The sequence below is a fragment of the Urocitellus parryii genome, chromosome 4, assembly GCF_045843805.1.
Source record: "Urocitellus parryii isolate mUroPar1 chromosome 4, mUroPar1.hap1, whole genome shotgun sequence".
Taxonomy (NCBI): Eukaryota; Metazoa; Chordata; class Mammalia; order Rodentia; family Sciuridae; genus Urocitellus; species Urocitellus parryii.
The window spans coordinates 17450500-17471663 of NC_135534.1; the positions used below are offsets into that span (position 1 = coordinate 17450500).

The 21164-nt window shown below is 32.9% G+C and overlaps 2 protein-coding genes and 1 pseudogene across 2 annotated transcripts; 1 reads left to right on the plus strand and 2 right to left on the minus strand.

Annotated features, from left to right (window-relative positions):
- Positions 1-5513: 5513 nt before the first annotated feature.
- On the plus strand, positions 5514-6333 carry LOC144254211 (olfactory receptor 5AP2-like; annotated as a pseudogene).
- Positions 6334-10258: 3925 nt separating this feature from the next.
- LOC113175328 (olfactory receptor-like protein OLF2) lies at positions 10259-11197 on the minus strand. The gene has a single exon (XM_026379599.2). It carries the CDS (start codon positions 11195-11197, stop codon positions 10259-10261), a length of 939 nt encoding a protein of 312 aa, XP_026235384.2.
- Positions 11198-16208: 5011 nt separating this feature from the next.
- On the minus strand, positions 16209-17144 carry LOC113175318 (olfactory receptor 5W2-like). Its single transcript, XM_026379590.2, has one exon. The coding sequence runs from the start codon at positions 17139-17141 to the stop codon at positions 16209-16211; it is 933 nt and encodes a 310-aa protein (XP_026235375.2). The 5' UTR covers positions 17142-17144.
- Positions 17145-21164: the final 4020 nt, after the last annotated feature.

The window sequence follows — 21164 nt, forward strand, 5'->3', positions numbered from 1 at the left end:
AATTAAATGTTAACTTAGGAATATAAGAATTTAAAAATTTCTGCAATTATAATTTTAACAGATTAAAGATAGCTATAAGCATTCAGATGCATCTCCTTAGACCACAGTGTCCATTTAGCCTCCCTTCAAAGTTTTGTTGTCATTTACTTGCTCTGACCAAAAAAAAAAAAAAAAAAGAAAGAAAGAAAGAAAGAAAGAAAGAAAACATATAAATCACTCTAGGTCATGCTATTTCCAGTCTTTAAGAAATTATACTGAGGGTGTCACAAGCTATTACCTAATGAGCTAAATTATCAATGTGAATCACTCTGAGACTCCATGGGAGTGTAAGAGGACCAGATGAGCCTGTCTTTCTAGAGACATTCACATGCTTATGTCACTTTTGTGACACTCTTTCACCTCTCTCAGATGTCTACTGAATACCATAGTCAATAGGAAGACCAACAGAATAATGATAGTGGTTATTTTGAGTCCTCTGTTCTAGAACTTTATATAGCAAAAGTTAACTAGAACAATGTGGAGAGAATGTAATTAGATATGTACTTTTTCAGAAAGTACTTATTTTTAACATTAGGCACTATATCTGTATATACACATAGTCTGTTATATATGCATGAATTTATGGAGATTTGAATGTGTCTGTTTTGTCACAGACTGAAGAAAGCATTTGACAACCTTAGATCTGACAAAGTATTTGTAGTCAGAAAATGAAGAACTCAAAGCAATAATAGAAAATAACCATTCATATAAAAAATGAAGCAGAGGTTTCAATAGAAACTTCTCCCAAGAAGATCTTTATATGGAAAATTAATGAATGAGAATATGAACAGCATCTATCATTTTTAGGGAAGTGATAATTAAAGCCAAAATGAGATAACATGACATACCTGCAATAATACATAAGTTAATATTTTAAAAAATCATATGTACCATTAATGAAAATATTGTGGAATATGACCTTTCATGAACTTCTGGTGGGCAGGTATAATGTTGCATTTTGGAATACATGTGGGCAATTTCTATTAATGTTACACAGACTTGTGCTGCAACACAACTATTTTGTTTCTGTGTATTACCTAAGTCAAGCCCCATGTTCATACAATGTTTTCTTAATAGGCATTTATAGCTTTGGTTTCTAATAACCAAAACATTGGGAATAACTCAAATCTGTCAATGTGAGTGGTTGCACAAATTGTAGAATATTCCTATACTACAAATATACACATAAATAAAAAGGATAAATCACAGAAACATGCAATAGCATGAATAAAGTTCAAAATAATTGTGATGTTTAGGAGAACAATACACTTGAGAGAATATATAATGTTTACTTCCACTTATAAAAATTATATCAGAATAAAATCTAATCTATAGTGACAAAGTATGTATCAATGCAAAATGCTTATAAAATGCATGTGGTTTCCAGAGGTGGTATAAAAAGAACAGATGAAAAAAATGGTGCAAGGAAATTTTGGGTGGTGATTGATTTTTTCCTTGTTTTATTTTACTCATATTTAAAACAAGGATATATGGCAGAAAGAAAATTGAAAGGAAAAACTAGTGAATAGAATTGATTAGTATCTTTATATTCATCCAATAATCTCATTTCATTCTTTAAATGGAAACTGTTAGAAATCTGATAGCCTGTACTTAACTCAGTTGTTTGATTAAGTCACCTAGTCTGATTTATCTGAAACCTATTCAAATATTTGTTGCTTAGTTTTCTTACCAAAAACAATCGGTCTAAAAAATTCATAAGAAAATTTCCAGCAGTAAAAGATGGTGAATGAATTCCAAAAGCAAGGTATATAAGGCTATAAGATTTAGAAATGATATGAAATGATAGCTAAGTGAACCTACTTTCTATAGTAAACATTTTACTACCTAAAGGTTTCTGGTAACATCATACATATATATTAAATATACATAATAAAATTTATTTTAAAAAATAATTTGAAATTTTTTTTTCTAAATTTGCACTAACAGGGAACATAGATGTGATTTTCAAAGACATTTGGTTTCCATTAATAGTCTTAATAAATGTAACAATGTAAAAATACGTAGTTTCAAATTTAGAGCAGTGATATTAAATAAAAGATATTAAAGAATTGTCAGAATTCACTTTATGGTTCTTTGTTTTATTAAAGACTAACTAAAATATTTTTATAATTAAGATTTAATACATCTTTTTTAAAATTTGAAAATTTAAAAAATTTTCTTTTACAATGAAGGATGCTACAGTAATACTCTGACATGTTTTATTCTAACATTGAGTTTCTGGGAGAAAACTCATTTAATACATGAAATGAATCAGAAAGATTATGAAAATGAAACTCTGAGCAGTTGACCTACCTAAGGTTTCTTAACTACTGACAGATAGGTTTAAGGACCAGTCATTTAAGTAAGAATTCAGCATCTGTGTTCTATTTTAGCATAGATTTCACATAGCTCTGAGGAATTCCTTAATTCTTTAGAAGAAAAAATAAAGAACTGCTATTCCAAAAGTACTTTGGATTAGGCAGAAGGAAGTGAAGGAAGGGGATAGGATATGGGGTAGTAAATAGAAGAATAAATCAGACATTATTACCCTGTGTACATATATGATTACATGAACTGAATGATTCTACTTCATGCACAACCAGAAGAATGAGAAGTTATACTTCATATATGTATGATGTGTCATAATGCATTCTACTGTCACATATAACTAATGAGAATAAACTTAAAGAAAAAAAATCACACAGTTATGACTTCTTAAGAATAGGATAAATTACATAGTGAGTAGTGATTTTTCAGCTAACAAAGATAATATACATTGATTAAAGTTTATCCTTTACATTTGTGAGGCAAAGAATCATAATTCTGTCACAGAAGAACTGTGAAATCTGCTGGTGCTAATATAAGCAGAACTCCAACATGTCCTGACAAATCTGTATTATTACATATAATACTATTTATTTGCAAATGAATCAATAGAATCAAAAAACAACTGCTATTTCTGTACCCACACACTAAGGGGAACAGATACGATTTGTGCAGCTTTTACAACATGATTAGTCACTTTCACTTGATGCGGATGACAGATGAAAGACTTTAGAAAATTGAAGGTAATGCTCAGATTCAGAGTCTGTGAGCATTTTGATAGTGTTGTCATTTAATGCGAGAAACACTACTTTAAGGATAGAGGTGATCAATTTTCAATTAAATTTTTAAAAATCAAAACTCATGCATTGAACTGCACTAATGCTAGACATGCTTAGTTTTTATCAATCAGTATATTCAACTGGATTTAGAAAGAGTATTCTATTTATTTTATAGGGGTTTTTTTGGCTTTTGTCAGTACAGATTATTCATTTATTTTATTTCATTTATTTATTTATTTTGGTGCATCTCAATTATACAGACTAGTTTTTGTTGTGGCATATTGCAATACATGAATCCACAATTTGATCAATTTTAATCCCCAATAATTCCCACTCTCTGCCCTTCCTCCTCAGAATCCCTGCCTCTACCCCAATTGTCACTCTTCTACTTTGATGGAGTTCCTTTATTTCCCTATGTTTTCCATCTAGCTTGCACATCTGAAGCAAAACATACAATATTTTCTCTCTGACTTATTTCTCACAGAATTATTATTTCAATTACCATCCTTTTTTTTCTACAAATGACAGAATGCCATTTTTATTTGTGAATGAATAAAACCCCAGTGTGAATAGAGAACATTTTCTTTATACATTCATCAGTTGATAATCACCTAGATTGATACAATAACTTAGCTATTATTTATTGTGCTTCTATAAACACAGGTAAACATAAATCTCTAAACTAAGCTGACTTAATTATTTTTGTTTTGTTTTGTTTTAGTGTGGAGGAGTAAGGTAGCTAGGTCATATAGAAGTTTTATCATTAGCTTTTTGAAGCTCCTCTATACTGACTTCCATAGTGGCTCTATTAATTTATATACCCACCTACAAAAGAGTTCCTTTCCTCTGCATCCTCACCAGAGTTTATTGTTATTTACATGCTTGAGGATTGTCATTCTAATTGAGGTGAGGTGGATCTCAGTGTAGTTTTGATTTGTATTTCCTTGAGGGCTATACTTAATAAGAGACAAAAATGGGAAAATTACAACAGATACAACTGAAATCAGAAGGATTTTAGATACTACTTTGAGATATTATGTTCCAATAAATTGAAAAATATGCAAAAAATGGATAAATTTCTAGACACATGTGATTCACCAAAACTGACCAAAGAGAACAAAGAGGATATAGAAAACCTAAAGAGACCAATAAAAAAGATGGATTTATAGCTGAATTTTACTTGTTGTTTAAAGAATTAATTCCAAGAAATTGAGAGAAAAGGAATGCATCCAACACCATTTTATTAAGCCTCGATCACCTTGATAAAAAAAACTGGAAAACAACACTTTAAGAAAACTACAAACAATGATGAAATTTTCATAGTTAATGAAAATAGATGCATAAATCCTCAATAAAATATAAGAAAAGAGAAAGAGACTTCCACAACACATTTGTTGTGGTTTAGATGTGGGGTGTCCCACCTAGCAAGTATGAGACAATACAAGAAAGTTTAGAGGTGAGAAATTGGGTTATAAGAGTCTTAAATTCATTAGTCCAATAATCAACTGATAGGGATTAACTGGGTGGTAACTGTAGGCAGGCAGGGTGTATCTGGAACAGGCAGGCCATTGGCAGCATGCCTTAGGGTATATACTTTGTCTCTGGTGAGCAGAGCTTAGTCTTTCTCTGTTTTCTTGTGGTCAGGTTCTGACTGCCTTCCTCCACCAAGCTCTTCTGTCATGATATTCAACCTCTATGGCACAGAGCAGCCATTAGCCATCTATGGATTGAGACCTCTGAAACTGTATTAAAGAAACCTCTAAAATTGTTCTTGTCAGGTCTTTTGGTTTCAGCAGTGAAAAAGCTTACTAAAACAACATTAAAAAATCATACACCATAATCAAGTTGACTGCAGCCCAGGGGTGCAATACAATGATGGCTGAATGTAAGCAAATCAATAAATGTCATACACCACACAAATAAAAACAAGGACAAAAGAGGAAGAAAAAGAAAGAAAACCAAAAAATCTCAATAGATTGACAAAATATATCCACTATTTATGATAAAAACCTTGAAGAAAGTAGGGATAGATTCAACTTGCCTGAATACAATAAAGGCTATACATGACTAACACAAAGTCAACATCATATTGAAGGGGGAAATGGACACTATTTTCTCTAATACTGGGAACAAGGTAAGAATAGCCACTCTCACATTTCTATTCAATATAGAAGTTGAAATTTTAGAACGCTTACTCAAGATAAAAAAATAAAAGGGATACAGATAGGAAAGAAAGAAGTCAAATTATGTCTATTTGCAGATTATTTATTCTATGGTTAGAAGATTAAAAGTTTCACCAAGAGTGTCCAGGGTATTATTAACACTTTCATCTTTACTCTGTCATGGTTGCATCTAGGAGCACTCTAGATAATGAGGTGGGAAGATGACACATTGAAGATGGAAATCCTTCTACTGGGATTCAGTGACCATCCAGAATATCTGAGTCTTCTTTTTTGCTGTGTTGTTTTCCATCTACTCCGTACCCTGGTGGGGAATCTTGGGATGATTTTACTAATCACTACCAGTACCCACTTGCCTATCCCAGTGTACTTTTTCATCAGCATACTGTTCTTTATAGGTGCATGTTACTCTTCTATCAATGTCCTTGAATTACTGTGAGCTTGATTTCTGATATGAAAACCATTTGTTTCACTGACTATACAGCAGAGTGATATATTTTTCTGTTTTTTGATTGACACAGAATCCTTCTTTTTGGCCGCCATGGCTTATGACAGGTACATAGCAGTCTGCAACCCACTGCTTATTACTATTATTATCTCCAAGAGGTCTGTTGCAAGATTGTGCTCAGAGTACTTTGTTGGTGTGTGGGGCATTCAATTCTGACACTGGCATGTTTGACATCATTCTTGTGGTCTTTGCTAGCTTGGTAGAGGCAATCTGTTTTCTAACAGTTCTCCTCTCCTATGCCTGTGTTTTGGCAGCCGTCATTAGAACAGGTTCAGTAGAGGCCAGAAGGAAAGGCTTCTCCTCCTGTGCTTCTCACCTGATAGTGGCCACTCTCTACCATGGCTCCCTGATCTTCATTTATTTGTGGCCCAGGACAGGTCATTCACTGGATATTGACAAAGTGACCTCTGTGTTTTACAAGTTGATTATCCCTATGCTAAACCCCTTAATATAAAATCTAAGGAACAAAGATGCAAATAATTCCTATAAAAATAATCATTAAGATTACTCTCCTTTGATAAAAGGAATCAGTCTTGTAATTTTCAAATATATCTATTCTTTGACATATTTTCTGTCTGTTGCAAATGTCAATTTAATAAGGATATTTCTCCAAGCTGTGGATAATGAAAGTTTCACAAAAGAAAAGGCCAGAGCCCAACAGTGGAGCTAGACTCTCATTTTATTTATATCATCACTATCTGTTATTTTCCAGTTGAAATATTTAATATCTATTTCCGGGGAAGATTTACCTTTTCTTACACGCTTGTGTCTCTTATTCTTACACATTTTCTGTTCTTACTCTTTAACTTTTTTCACAATTTCTGTCAATAATGAATAAGTCACTGAAATAATATAATGCTCCTTTTGTGAAAGACAATTAATGACATTAACAAAGATTATTTGCCAATTAATTTTGATTTTCATGTAAATATGTGTTCATTGTACTTTACCTATTCCAATTTAACTCATTCTAAAAAGACTCCTTAAATACTATTGTCAAAATTTTTTTCTGAATCCTCCATTACAATCATAGGGTAGTCTATACTCTAAATCTCATAGGAATCATAGGTGTATTTCTTTGAGTACTCTATTCTCATCATTTTGTGTCTTACACTTACTTATGTCTGTGTTGTATTTTCCTACAAAAGTTATTTATTAAAATTTTTGATTTGTTATTTGTATCTCTTGCATTTGTTTCATAGTGTCTTCCCAGTGTATATTCTGAGTAAATTTTATGAAAAAAAATACAGGTTTACTATTGATTGTTTTCAGTACTTACTATATACATCTGACATGCAAAAAATTGTTATTCCTGTTATAACATTTTGGTTTATTTTCCACAGTGGTATCATATGCTTGGGTGTCCATTACAAGTTATTTTCAAGTAGGAGGGCTAAAAACTAGGTCAATTATTAACAAAATTGTTTATATAGAATAATATAAATTCTGGTTCTTAGACTGTTTCATCAAAAGTCAAATGGATCTGAAATTTCTTCATATATAATGTACAAAGCAATAATGTCTGATGAATTCTCTAATATTAGGGTAAAAACTTGGACCTGAAGCCTGAAATTGGTGGGATTATGGGTTAGTTGGCTGCTGGAAACAATCTTTACAGAATGTGAGGATGAGAAGTAAAAAAAAAAAAAAGTTAAATCTGAAGATGAGGTTAAATAATTAGAAAGCCAATGAGCTAAGAGGAAGACTTTCTGACAGGGAAAACATATGGTGGATTGTAACTTGCAGCCACAGTTTCACTCACTACAGTTAGATGTATTTTTGTAAAAAATAATTCATCCATAATGATCAGTAAGAATATGGCATTCTGAGACTGAAGAGAACTAAGTACTTCAACCTGAGTACTTAGCATTAAATATTTTTTGAAGTGCATGGATGTTTCAAAATAGATGGCTATTGATTCTTTGTAGCTGCCATTTCAGCAAGAGCCTTTAGGATCAGCCCCTCAGGGTATAACATAAAATGAGTTGCTGTGGGATTAATTATCCAAATTTCTTTGAAATGTGGAGTCTGGGACTGAACTCCTTAGTGCAGTTTTAGGCGCCTGATCTGAGCAGCATAGAGATGTGCTTAGCAGATGGTCAGCAGAGGTAGCATGAGGAGCCTCTACTCAGCTTTAGCCAGGAGCAAAGGCAGAGTCAAGAAAATAGGTCATGAGGAGGATAAGGAGAAAGATGCACACATGATGGAAACCATATTCTCAAGCTGGATTCTGACCAGTTAAGGGAGATAGATCCTAGAGAACATCACATGACATGGTTCTATCGCAACACCATCCTTTCTTGGAGCACCTAGGAGATCAGTTCCTGAGAGCTGACTCAGTAGACTCATAGAGACTGTCCAGAACAAAATCATATGTATGTCTACTATCTTTACATATGTAACTGATAAATATGGATATACAGATACAATCATAGAATGTGTATATTAAACCCCTGTTTAACAGATGAAAAATCTAAGACCTGAACGTAGACACATAACCACCAAGTAATGAGAGCACACAGATGTGAAACCCATACCTGGCTCACTTTAAGGTCCAAATTTTATTCTTAAATTCTCTCTTATTTTTATCATTTTTAATAATTAAAACAAAACAATAAAGTCAGAAATTAAAGACTGTTATATCTTTCTTTAAAAGAAAAGCTGACAAAAATATATGAGAAATATGTAGCAAAAGGAATTCACAATGTGTGTTTGCTTTTTATAGATGTCAATATATTGAATATGTTTTTAATAAATCACATTGAGTTGGGAAACTGGACAATGATTAAGAGCTCCTGATAAGTAATATATTCCATGAACAATAAGTATGCCACCTGAGATTATAGAGACAAGCAGATTTTAAAAGATGGGACACTATTGTTTGTTTCTTTGAAATTATTCAGCCAGCAATACTAGATATACACTCTGAGAAAATTATATATTTTTATAAATTTGTTCATTCCTATAAATTTTAATGTCATAGTTTTTTAGCACATTTTATAAACAAAATGATGTATAAAAGTAGGGAAGAGGATTTTAATGAAAAACTTGCATAAACACAATCTTCATTTTATAACAACAACCTGAGATAAGATGAATGCTCTAGAAAGCTTGAAATTCTGTGATATTTTTTATCACCATCACCAGATTAACCAATGAGTGATAACATTGACAACATTCACCACCAATTAAATTAACTATTAGAATATTTATAGTATTTTCTGATACTCAACCACTCTTAAATGACCATTATTAACATTGTTTATAATAGAGTTTCAGTTTATATTTCAGACACAGAAAGAACCAATATAAATCATTGTAAAGGAAATAATAATGTAAATGTTACTTTTTAATATATATTTATGTTAAGTCTTCTTCCTTACAACTTAAACTGTACCAATTGGTCGTTACCATTGTTCTAATTTTAACTAAAAATAATATATTATAAAATGCTATGAATCCACTGAGAGAGAAGGAGGCCCCTTTCCTGAGGCCTTTGGAGAAGGTCCTGGTTTTAAATCTCTGGCTTCCAACTGGGCAGCACCACATCTGTCCTCTTGTCTGAGGGCAAAGAGGGAAATCCAGTCCTATGCCAAGACTGCAAGGTGAAAGGAAAGGCTGGAGATTCTGGTTCAGGGGTTATTACTGCTAATTGAGGCAGACTGAAGAAGTGTGGATGTGAGCTAAGAAGTTCTGTACATTAAATGCCCTCTTTTACTGATATTTTCTTTCAGTTTAAGCAGAAGCCAAGAGGTGTGGAGAAACTTCCTCTAAAACAATATAGTTCATGAAAAGTGAGGAAGGGAGAACCTTTAAATTTACAAATACTCCTTTTTGCATTTATTTTGCAAGAGACACTACTTGGTTTATTCAGTTACTGTTTTCAAATGGCTCTCTGAAGCCAAACACCCCAAAAAACAGAGCCAAACATAATGGGAAAGGAACCAGATAATAACATTGCCTTAAAAACCATGTCTAATGTGCTCCCTCTTTTTCATTCTTAATTATTTATTTACTATTTAGTTATTCTAAGTGTTGTAATGGAAATTTATAGAAAGACATTAGTGTTTAGGAAGGAAACAACAAAGACTGAGTTTTACTCTCTCAGTTTTCTTCCAGTGTGTCAACTGTGTCCACTAAACACATATTTGAAGTTGAAAGTTTATGCAGGGTGTGTTGAATTAGCAAGGCATTTTTCTGGCTCAAACATCAACAAAGTGGGAGATATTAAAGGACCCTATCTGCAAAACACCTCAGTGATGTTCTTTTGCTCTTCACTTAAAAGAGGAACACCAAAAATTATGGCTACTTGATCTCAATTTCATCACAATAGATATTTCGAAGTTTGTACTGATAAGAACCTATGTCAATGCATTTATGTTTTACTCTCAAAATCTGTTGATGTTTTCTGAGTATGAAACATGATTTTACCCAGAACACAAGTTAGTGCTGATAGCTTTGCTCAGAGCACCCTTTACATCCTTATTTCTTAAGCTGTAGATCAGCGGGTTCAACATGGGGATAACAACTGTGTAGAAAACAGAGGCCATTTTATCTGTGTCCATTGAGTAACTCGAGCTGGGTCGAAAATACATGAACAGGAGTGTGCCATGAAATATGGCCACAGCTGTAAGGTGAGAGGCGCATGTGGAGAAGGCTTTGCGTCTTCCCTCAGCTGAGTTCATCCTGAAGATAGTAGTGATGATGTAGCTGTAGGAGAGGAGGACGGTGACAATACTGAGTCCTACAACACAGCCAATGAAGGTGAACATCACTATCTCGTTGATGGAGGTATCTGAGCAAGAGAGGGCTAGCAAGGGTGGGATGTCACAGAAAAAGTGATTGATGACATTTGAATTGCAGAAGGACAATCGAAATGTCAAGCAAGTGTGGATTGCTGAGTCTACCAAGCCCACGATGTAGGCAACTGCCACTAGCTGGGTACAGATCCTCCTGGACATTGCGATTGTATAAAGAAGTGGATTGCAGATGGCAATATAACGATCATAGGCCATGACAGCCAACATGAGACATTCTACATCTGCAAAGGCACCAAAAAAATACATTTGGATGGCACAGAAATCATAGGGAATCCTCTTTTGCTCAGACAAGAAATCAGCCAGCATCTTTGGAGAGACAGTGGAAGAATAGCAGATGTCACAGAAAGACAGATTGCTCAGGAAGTAATACATGGGTGTGTGAAGTCTGGGGTCTACCTTGATCAGCCAGATCATCCCTAGATTGGCAATCAAGGTTATGCCATAAACAAGGAAGAAGAACACAAAGAGCCCCTTTTGCACATCCTGTCTGCCAGATAGTCCCAAGAAGATGAACTCAGTAAACAGAGTGAAGTTCTCAACTGCCATTGTTCAGATCTGGAAATTCCTGTATATGTTAAAACAAAGTGTAATTGGAGGTCATCACAGTCTTTCCTTAGTACTAGTTAACCTCCTGCATCACTCTTATCTTCTTTCTCTCTCTTCCTTCCTCCCTTCCTCCTTCCCTCAGTCCCTTCCTTGATTCCTTCTTTCCTTCCTTCCTTCCTTCCTTCCTTCCTTCCTTCCTTCCTTCCTTCCTTCCTTCCTTCCTTCTTTCCAGTAATCATAGAAGAAAGAATGCTACAGTTCTTTAAGATAAGTTTTCTCTACTGGAAATATGTCTATTTTAATGTGAATCAAGAGAATAATGGTACCTCTTATATTTATCTTACTCTGTACAAAGGTTAACATTCTTTCATCTAAATTATGCCAGGTGCTTTTCTGAAAACTTATGTAGTCCTTGGAAATATTTTTGTTAGTTCTTTGTATAGATTAATAAGTTGATGTACTTATAATTTAATGTAATATTTCCTACAATTAGTTGGTCCAGATATCCACATTTTCTGTGGAGACTGTTGATTTCCAATTTGTAGAAAATTCTTCATTCTGTAAGAAAGAATTTTAGTTATGTGAAAATGGAAATAAAGTATATATCCCATTCTTTTTCCCTCATTATCTTGGATACCTGGGCAAGTAGCAATTAGTCTTAGACTAGCTTTCTACCTCTCCTTTACCTTCTTAGTGCCATTTAGCTGCTATCATATGTCTATACGCTATTGTCACTGGGAAGAAGATGGTGTGTAGATGAGGACTCACTAGGATAGGAAGATTAGTTGTTTCTGGACAAGTAGGTCTTCTGGGTTTCATGAGCAATAAACTAGCATAGGTAGAAGGAAACATGCCAGAGTGCACCATTTTTCCCTTTGAAAGTGGTTATGGTCTGGCTGAGATTCTAAAGGCATTGTGAACTAAATTGCAGAGACATTGGTAGGGTAGGTAACATAAAGGCAAGAAAAGCACTGTAGTTTACTAGATGAGTCCTTTCAATTAACTAGTATCCACATGATCTGTTCACTACAGTTCTTACGAAGAAAATAATACATGATGGATATCTTATTTGTTCACTGTCTCATATCATCAGAGAGATTTGTCTCTGAACTGTGTCACCCCAAAGTTGTCATATGTTTTATTATTTTCATTGTTCCCTTTTTCTGTTTTATACCAATGAATTCTGCTAATTTTTATTTAAATGGCCAATGGAATTATAGGTCCCACTTTCATATTTTGTGAAAACTAATTTTACATCTTATAATAATATTCCTGTGACCTTTGACCAGTGAAGATATAAGAAAAGTGGAGTTGAAGGTAAATGAAGAAAAAAGAAAAAGTTGAAACCTTACAAGGAGTACAATGGTCAATGTGCAGGTCTCTGTATCTCAGCATAAAGTTATTTAAATATTTACCACTATTTAAAGGTCTCTAAAAGCAGTGATTTTCTTTGTAATATGAGAAGGTTTTAAGATATATAAAAATGCATGTAAGAATTTAAATGTCAAATGATATTAATTAATAATGCTACATGGTATTTGGTATATAAATACCATATACCATGTAGCATTTAGTGTATTCTCTGCTATATTTGTATTATTTAAATTGCTAAGTAAATAAAGTAATTATAGTAAATATTTGCATCAAGTTTCATAATCTTCTTCTGTTATATAACAATTTTACTTTTATTTCAAAAGTGTTACAAAAAACTAAAGTAATATATAACATAGAACAAAAGTAAAATTAAAAATAAAAGAATTCAGAACCTGATTCAGAGCTACAGACCTGGTATCTGGATGCGCCTAATCCTTCCCAAGGCTAGTCATTGTCTTCAGATTGCCTGGGATTTTAAACATCTCTGTGTTTGACCCCTGGGTGCTGAGCACTTTATCCCTTGGGAATAAGTTTAACATTTGATATTTTTAAAAAGTAAGGTAATTGGGAAATAAATGCAGACCTGTTTTTAAAAACATAAAAAAAATTGTTCTTACTTTCTTATCTAGTTTAATGCCCAGTATTAGTTCATGTAACACTAAAGTGAGTGCAGTCAACCATCATTCCATATCTCAGTGTGCCAGTTTACTTGTTTTAATGACATAAATGTAAAATCAGTGAATCCTTAAACATTTACATGGACATGAACACACAAATATTCTTTATCAAACACATTCAAAAATTATGGTGGCCATGGTGGCCATGGTGGCGCATGCCTCTAAACCCAATGGCTTGGAAGGCTGAGACAGGAGGATCATGAGTTCAAAGCCAGCCTCAATAACAGCAAGGCACTAAGTAACTCAACAAGACCCTGTCTCTAAATAAAATGCAAAATAGGGTTGGGCATGCAGATCAGTGGTCCAGTGCCCCTGAGTTTAGTCCCTGGTACTAAACTTTTTAGGTAAAAAGAAATAAAAGATGAAAATAGATATAATTTTACAAGGGAGCAAAAATGAACAGTTTTCACATGGTCTTATGATAACTAGGTTTTGTTTTCTATACTAAGGAGTTTCTCATCTTCAACAAAAATAATGTCAGATAAACATACCTTGCATACAAATAAATATTGTGATTAGATATGATGCTTTCCTTTCTATTTGTATACATTAATTAATTTAATCTCTTCTTCTAATGACCATTTTTCTTATATTTAATTTGCATATTATAAGACATCTACTTATAAGTAAAATTATGAATACATAATTTATCATGTGTAAGAGTTATTTTTAAACATATATTCTAAGAAATAGCCTATAACAACAAATAGATTTCACCTTCAAAAGAAAATTTTAGCCTTCTCAACCTAGTCAGGCATTTTACATTATTTAATTATCACCACAGATTGTCATATATATTAGGCACTGAGTTGTCTAAAATCTATAAGTGATAAGTCAACTTATAGTGTTTTGTAGGCATTGTTTCACTGAATCCATAGAAATTTCTCATGTTAGATTCCTAAAAGAAGCACAGTAAAATATATATCTTAAAAATTACTTTTTATAATTTCTCACAGAATTTAAAATGTGCTGATTTTAAAGCAATATTTGAAAACTTACAAAATTAGAGAGCCAAAGAAGCTTCAGAGACCATTAGGATCCATTTGTAAACCTAGACAGGATCCCAACAGTGACTGAAAATAAAAGGGAACAAATAGCAAGGGTTTCCACACTGGCGGACAATTTCTTTTATTTCTATCAACTTGGCTGGAAATCATTAACATTTTTACTAATAGAAAATAGTGTGGAGGGCAATGGCATTGCACAGTTCCAGGAAGAAAAAAACATTAAACAGTTAAACTATTAAGCCATTCCTAAGTGCTCTGTCATGATTTTATCACCTCTCCAAGACTTTGATTCTGAATAGCGTCCTTTAGATGGCATGACATCAGGGAAACAAAGAATGACAGTGCTTATAAGTAAACATTGCAAAAGAGTATGTATAATCAATTAAAACAAACCAAAAAAATTAAAAAAGAGTAGGGGGTTAATTGATAAAATATGCAACAGGTGGAAATATATGAAGCCTTTTGTTAAGGATATTGCATAGGTATTTTCCATCAGGTTGTCTTCTCCTAACTTGTGAAAGTATTTCACATGCAACTTTGGAAGCAGAGGTCTTTGGATCTTCATTTTAGCCTGTAGTATTTTCACAAAGAGACATATCCCTGAGGCAGCTGGAAAACACGAGAGATGCAGTGGCTTTTGCTTCCTAAATTGAAAAGGATAATTAAACACTGCCTTGTGTTTTCCAGGGCCCTTAAAATGTGGCCATTCACAAGAAGTTAAATCAGTATTTGAGTCATGAGAAAACCAATGTACAGAATATTGATTAAGGCAAATTCAAGGATATACACAGATATAGGCCATTTACTTGTTATTAAGTTGATATTCATGTCACTGTGAATATTTTGGATTTGTATACACAACAATTTTATGTACTTTCTTTAAATATATTTGGGATGTGGTGTGTGTGTATGTGTTCTCTCTCTCTCTCTCTCTCTCTCTCTCTCTCTCTCTCTCTGATTGTTTTTTTTTTTTCTTTAACAGCATCTATTATGTACTCAGAACTACTTTGCTATTTGGCATTTTTATTTTAGAATTTGTTTACTTTACACATTTTGTTTCCCAGATTTCAGGCAAGTATTTTAAATAGGATAAAATGTTCAGTCCTTAAGCAAATATGCTCACAATCTCATATTGGAGATATTGACTTAAGAAAAAGAATTGATTATAAGATTCTTTAAAGAAGTAAATGTTTGTGGAGGCCAGATGATGACTTGACCAGGACCTAGAATGGGGAAGAAGGAAGAGAAATCTTCCTGGAAGAAGTTACTGAGGAGATGAACTTGATGATTTCATCACAAAATAGTCCTTAACAAATTCATTTTAATTCTTTATTGTATTCTTTGCTTTTTAAATGTCATGGATTTGTCCATCTGAAAACTTCTCTAGTTGCCCAAATCTCTGCCTAGAATCAATATCTCTGAAAGATTTTAAATGTGAAACTGATCTTTGCTGTCCAAGGAAGATTTTTTCCTGCACATTATATTTAGGCATTTTGCTTTGAAATGTAACTCATCATCTTTTGTATTTCAGAGTTTTTTGAGGCCTATTGTCATAATTAATGAATTGACTGATTTACCTAGAATACAATGTACACTCTTATATAAACTAATAAATTCAAATAAAACATAAGGCACAAAAATATATAAAAGGCAGTTAACAAGAGTTAACTGTATTGTAATATAATTGAAATAAAGCACAAATAGGAGAATGAGCAAATAAAACTTTGAGAAAATTAAAAATTTGAGGATTTTTTTTATAGAGATAACATGTTAATTTCAAGTAAACAGGGAAGCAGAACGTTTGTACAGCTGAAACATTTTCTTATAACTAAAAATTAGTACAAATACTTATTTAATAAACTATGTGAAACAATTTTCCTTCTGTGCATCATGTAATATTCTAAAATAACTTTAACTATAAATATGCAGACAATGTCTAAATATTATAATTATTTAAGTCCATCTTTTATTTTTGAGTTTTTCCAGGGCCTCTTTCACATCCTTGTTCCTAAGGCTATAAATCAGGGGGTTCAACATGGGAATCACAATGGTGTAGAACAGTGAGGTCATTTTGTCTTGATCTAAAGAGTAGGAAGAACTGGGCCGAAAATACATGAAAAGCATGGTGCCCTGGAAAACTGCAACTGCAGTCAAGTGGGAGGCACAGGTGGAGAAAGCTTTGAGCCTCCCCTCAGCAGAGCGGATCTTTAAGACTGATGAGATGATGTAGCCATAAGAGACCAGGACTCCAGAAAAGGTGCTCAGTTCAATGAAACCAAAAAGTGTGAATATTGCTAACTCATTGACCTGTGTGTCAGAGCAAGACAGTAACAGGAGAGGAGGGACATCACAGAAGAAATGATTAATCTCATTAGACCCACAGAAACATAAGCAGAATGTTAATGTCGTGTGTATCAAAGCATCTCCCAGCCCCACAAGGTAAACCCCAAACATGAGCAGGTAGCAAACCCTACTGGACATGTTGACTGTGTATAGTAAGGGGTTGCTAATGGCCTTGTACCTATCAAAGGCCATCACTGCCAGCAGCAGACACTCAGAATCAGCAAAGATACAGAAGATCAAGAACTGAAGAGCACAGCCAATAAAGGAAATTGATTTGTTCTTAGCAAATATGTCAACCAGCATCTTGGGTCCAATTGCTGTGGAATAGCAGAGGTCACAGAAAGAGAGGTGGCTGAGGAAAAAGTACATGGGTGTGTGAAGCTGGGGATCCACTCTAATCAAGAAGATCATTCCAAGATTTGCCAGAAGATTAATGAGATAAACCAGGAGAAACACAGCAAATAGAGTGCTTTTCATCTCAGGATTATTAGTAATTCCCATAAAAATAAATTCAGTCTGTGAGGAACAATTTCCTCTGTCCATTATTCCTTGTTCTTACCTAAACTTTTGGAGAAATCATTTTAAAAAAAGATACATTCATGTTTCATTTTTTACATTGAGACTGTATCTACCTGGAAGAACACCACTTGTTTCCTAGATTTTCTTTTTAGTCTCAGAAAAACACCCATTGTGTCACTCTTTAAAGAACAATTGTATCTGCTTCACAGTATTCATGATAAATCTGAGAAAGCTGATAGAAAATTTTGATTCAAATCTGAATGTCATTTAAGAAATATGTGATTTCTACAACTTCATTACTTTCTCTCCATCTTTCCTTCTTATGTTAAGGAGAATATTTTTATTCTACTGAAGTCTGTGTTCATCTGCAAATTAACATGGAAGAAACACCAGAGCAACTATTACAGTTAAAGAATTGACAACATTCACATAGACCAAAAGGGTAACTTCAATTACATTGGTTTTCAAAAATCATGATTGGTTGAAAAGATCATTGTAGTAGTTCTAGAAATATTAAGCATATCACTGACTACTGAAAATAAAAATAATTATTCTACTAAATATAAAAATTATGATTGTACTGTTATTACATATGGCTTTTAGTATTTGTGAAATATAAAATAAATATTCATTGATTTCTGTATTTTTTATAAATGTTGTATGATTTTACCACAATGATTGTTGCCTCTTTTTAAAGATAGTCTGGAATTAAAGGATAAGCCTACTGACCATGCAAAGAAAAATGCTAAAAAGACAGTAAAAGTACCTTCATTTAATACATATATTTACATTTCAACTAGATAGTAAATGGAAGCTTATATTTAAAAAAAGAAAAAGAATAAGGATTTTTGAATAGGCATGTTTTACTTAACCATAAGTGGAGTTTTGTACTTATAAAGTGATTGCATGTGTGTATTATTCCTAACTGGAATATGAGAAATAGTGGAAGATAGATATAAATGGGATTTTTTGTTTTTCTGCTTTTGGCCTAAGTAACAACAGTATATCCTGACTTGAATTTGCATATATAATTATTTGTAATTCAGTACTTCAAATATCTATTAAATAAGAAAACAGCAAAAAATAACAACAAAACCACTTAATTTGATGTAAATATCTATATGGTATAAAAAAGTGAACATTTGTTGATGAATCTATATTAAAATGGAATTAGTAAATAGTAAATTCAGTGGTAAGGAAATTTACTTATGTCTTCCAGTTTTGAGAAGAAATTATCATTTTTGGTCATAAAACCAGAATTTATGGAACAGAGTAACTTGGCATAAAATGATTTATTTACAGATGTCTTTTTTTTTAATGTAATTTCTTTAAACCTCAAGTCTTTGAGTTTGGAAACTCAGGAACTTACCTGTCACAAATTTACCTGTCATTCTTTGTTAACTGAACCTTAAGCAGGTAGCATGGAATTATACCAAGTAACTTTTGGGATTTAACTCTCTGAAGCTATTCCCTCAGGCTTTGCTGTTATGCAAAATTATGACTTAATTATATTTATGGTTCTTTATTTTCCCCTCTGAATATATCCACATCTTTATGAAAGATTGAGTTTTTATTATTGACTATTATCAGTAACCTGATCTATGACAGAATGAAAACTATGAGTAAATTTTATGGTGCAAAGTACATAAAATACATACATACCCTTTACTATAAAATATGATCTATGTCATCATTGTCTAATTAAAGCAGAATGTGAAAGAAATCAGCCCCTCAAATTAGTCATTTCTAACACCTTTCTTTTTTTTTTAAAATTTTTTCTGCTTTTTAAAATATTGTCCATAATCTTAATGGATAAGTAATGAATAAGTAACTTTACTAGTACTTGCATGGAACATGGAAGGAAACAGAATATATGTATGATGATGTGAGGAGGAAAAAAAAAGTGTGTCACATTAGATCGGGTAGAGAGAAATGATAGGAGGGATGGGGAGGGGAAGGGAAGAACGTAAGGACAGCAGAATAAAATAGACATTATTAATGCTGTGTGTATATATGTGACTACATGACCAATGTGATTCTGCAACCTGTACACTCAGAAAAATGAGAAATTATATCTCATCTGATTCAAATGTATGATATGTCAAGATCATTGTACTATCAGGTGTAATTAATTAAAACAAATTAAAAAAAATAAAGTTAAAAAAATCTATGGGGGGTCACTTGCCTTCTATTCCATCCCTATTCCTTAGAAACTTTACTTTATGGTTCTATGTGTTCACTTATCCTAAGCATAAACGTCATCTAATATGTCCTTTTGTATCAGTCTCCCCTCATTTAGCATCCCTTTGTCCCGAATATATCCATGTTGCAGCATGTTTCTGAAACTTGTTCTTTTTTATGACTGCATAGCATTTCATTTTATGAATAAGAGACCCTTTGATTATTCATTTCTATTGGATGGATATCTGGGTTGTTTCTATAATTATATATATATATATATATATATATATATATATATATTATAAAATTCTCTCTCTCTCTCTCTTTCTCTCTCTCTCTCTCTCTCTCTCTCTCTCTCTCTCTTTAAAAACAAAATTCAAAACTCATGCATTGAACTACACCAATGCTAGACATACCTATTTGCTATCAATCAGTCTATTCAACTGGATTTAGAATGAGTATTTTATTCATTTTGAGTTTTTTTTTTTTTTTTTTGCTTTTGTCAGTACAGGTTATTCATTTATTTTTCTTGGCTCATCTCAATTACACAGACTGGTTTTTGTTGTGGAATATTGCAATACATGAATCTGCAATTTGATCAATTTCAGTCCCCAATAATCCCCACTCTCTGCACTTTCTCCTAGGAACCCCTGCCTCTACCCCAACGGTCATCCTTCTACTTTCATGGAGTCCCATTATTTCCCTATCTTTTTCATCTAGCTTGAAGGAAAACATACAATGCTTTTCTCTCTGACTTATTTCTCACAGAATTATGATTTCAATCACCATCCTGTTTTCTACAAATGACATAATGCCATTCTTATTTGTGAATGAATAAAACCCCAGTGTGAATATAGAACAATTTATTTATCCATTCATCTGTTGATGATCACCTAGATTGATAAAATAACTTAGCTATTGTTTATTGTGTTGCTATAAACGTAGGTAAGCATCAGTCTCTAAATTTTGCTGATTTATTTATTTTTTGTATTAGTGTGGAGGAGTGGGATAGCTACATCATATGGAAGTTCTATTGCTAGCTTTTTGAAGATCCTCTATTTACTAGCTTTTTGAAGCTCCTCTATCCTGACTTCCATAGTGGCTGTACTAATTTACATTCCCACCTACAAAAGAGTTCCTTTCCTCTGCATCCTCACCAGAATTTATTGTTATTTGCATGCTTGAAGATTGTCAGTCTAATTGAGGTGAGATGGATCTCAGTGTATTTTTTATTTGTATTTCCCTGAGTGCTAAACTTAATAAGAGACAAAAAATGGGAAAATTACAAGAGATAAAAGTAAAATCAGAAGGACTTTAGGTACTATTTTGGGGTATTATGTTCCAATAAATTGAAAAATGTGTAAGAAAGGGATAAATTTCTAGACACGTGTGATTCACCAAAACTCACCAAAGAGAACAAAGAGGATATAGAAAACTTAAAGTGACCAATAAAAAATGATGAATTTCTTAGCTGAATTTTACTAGTTGTTTAAATAACTAATTCCAAGTCTCCTTAAATTAGTCCATGAAATTGAGAGAAAAGGAATGCTTCCAACTCCATTTTATGAAGCCTGTATCACCCTGATAGAAAAACGGAATAAGAACACTTTAAGAAAACTATAAATGAACATATTTGATGAACATAGATGCAAAATCCTCAATAAAATATTAGAAAAGAGAAAGAGACTTCCACAACACATTTGTTATGGTTAAGGTGTGGGGTGTCTCACCTAACTTGTAATAGACAATGCAAGAAAAGTGTAGAGGTGAGAAATTGGGTTATAAGAGCCTTAATTTCATTCATTAGTCCATTAATCAACTAATAGGGATTAACTGGGTGGTAACTGTAGGCAGGCAGGGTGTATC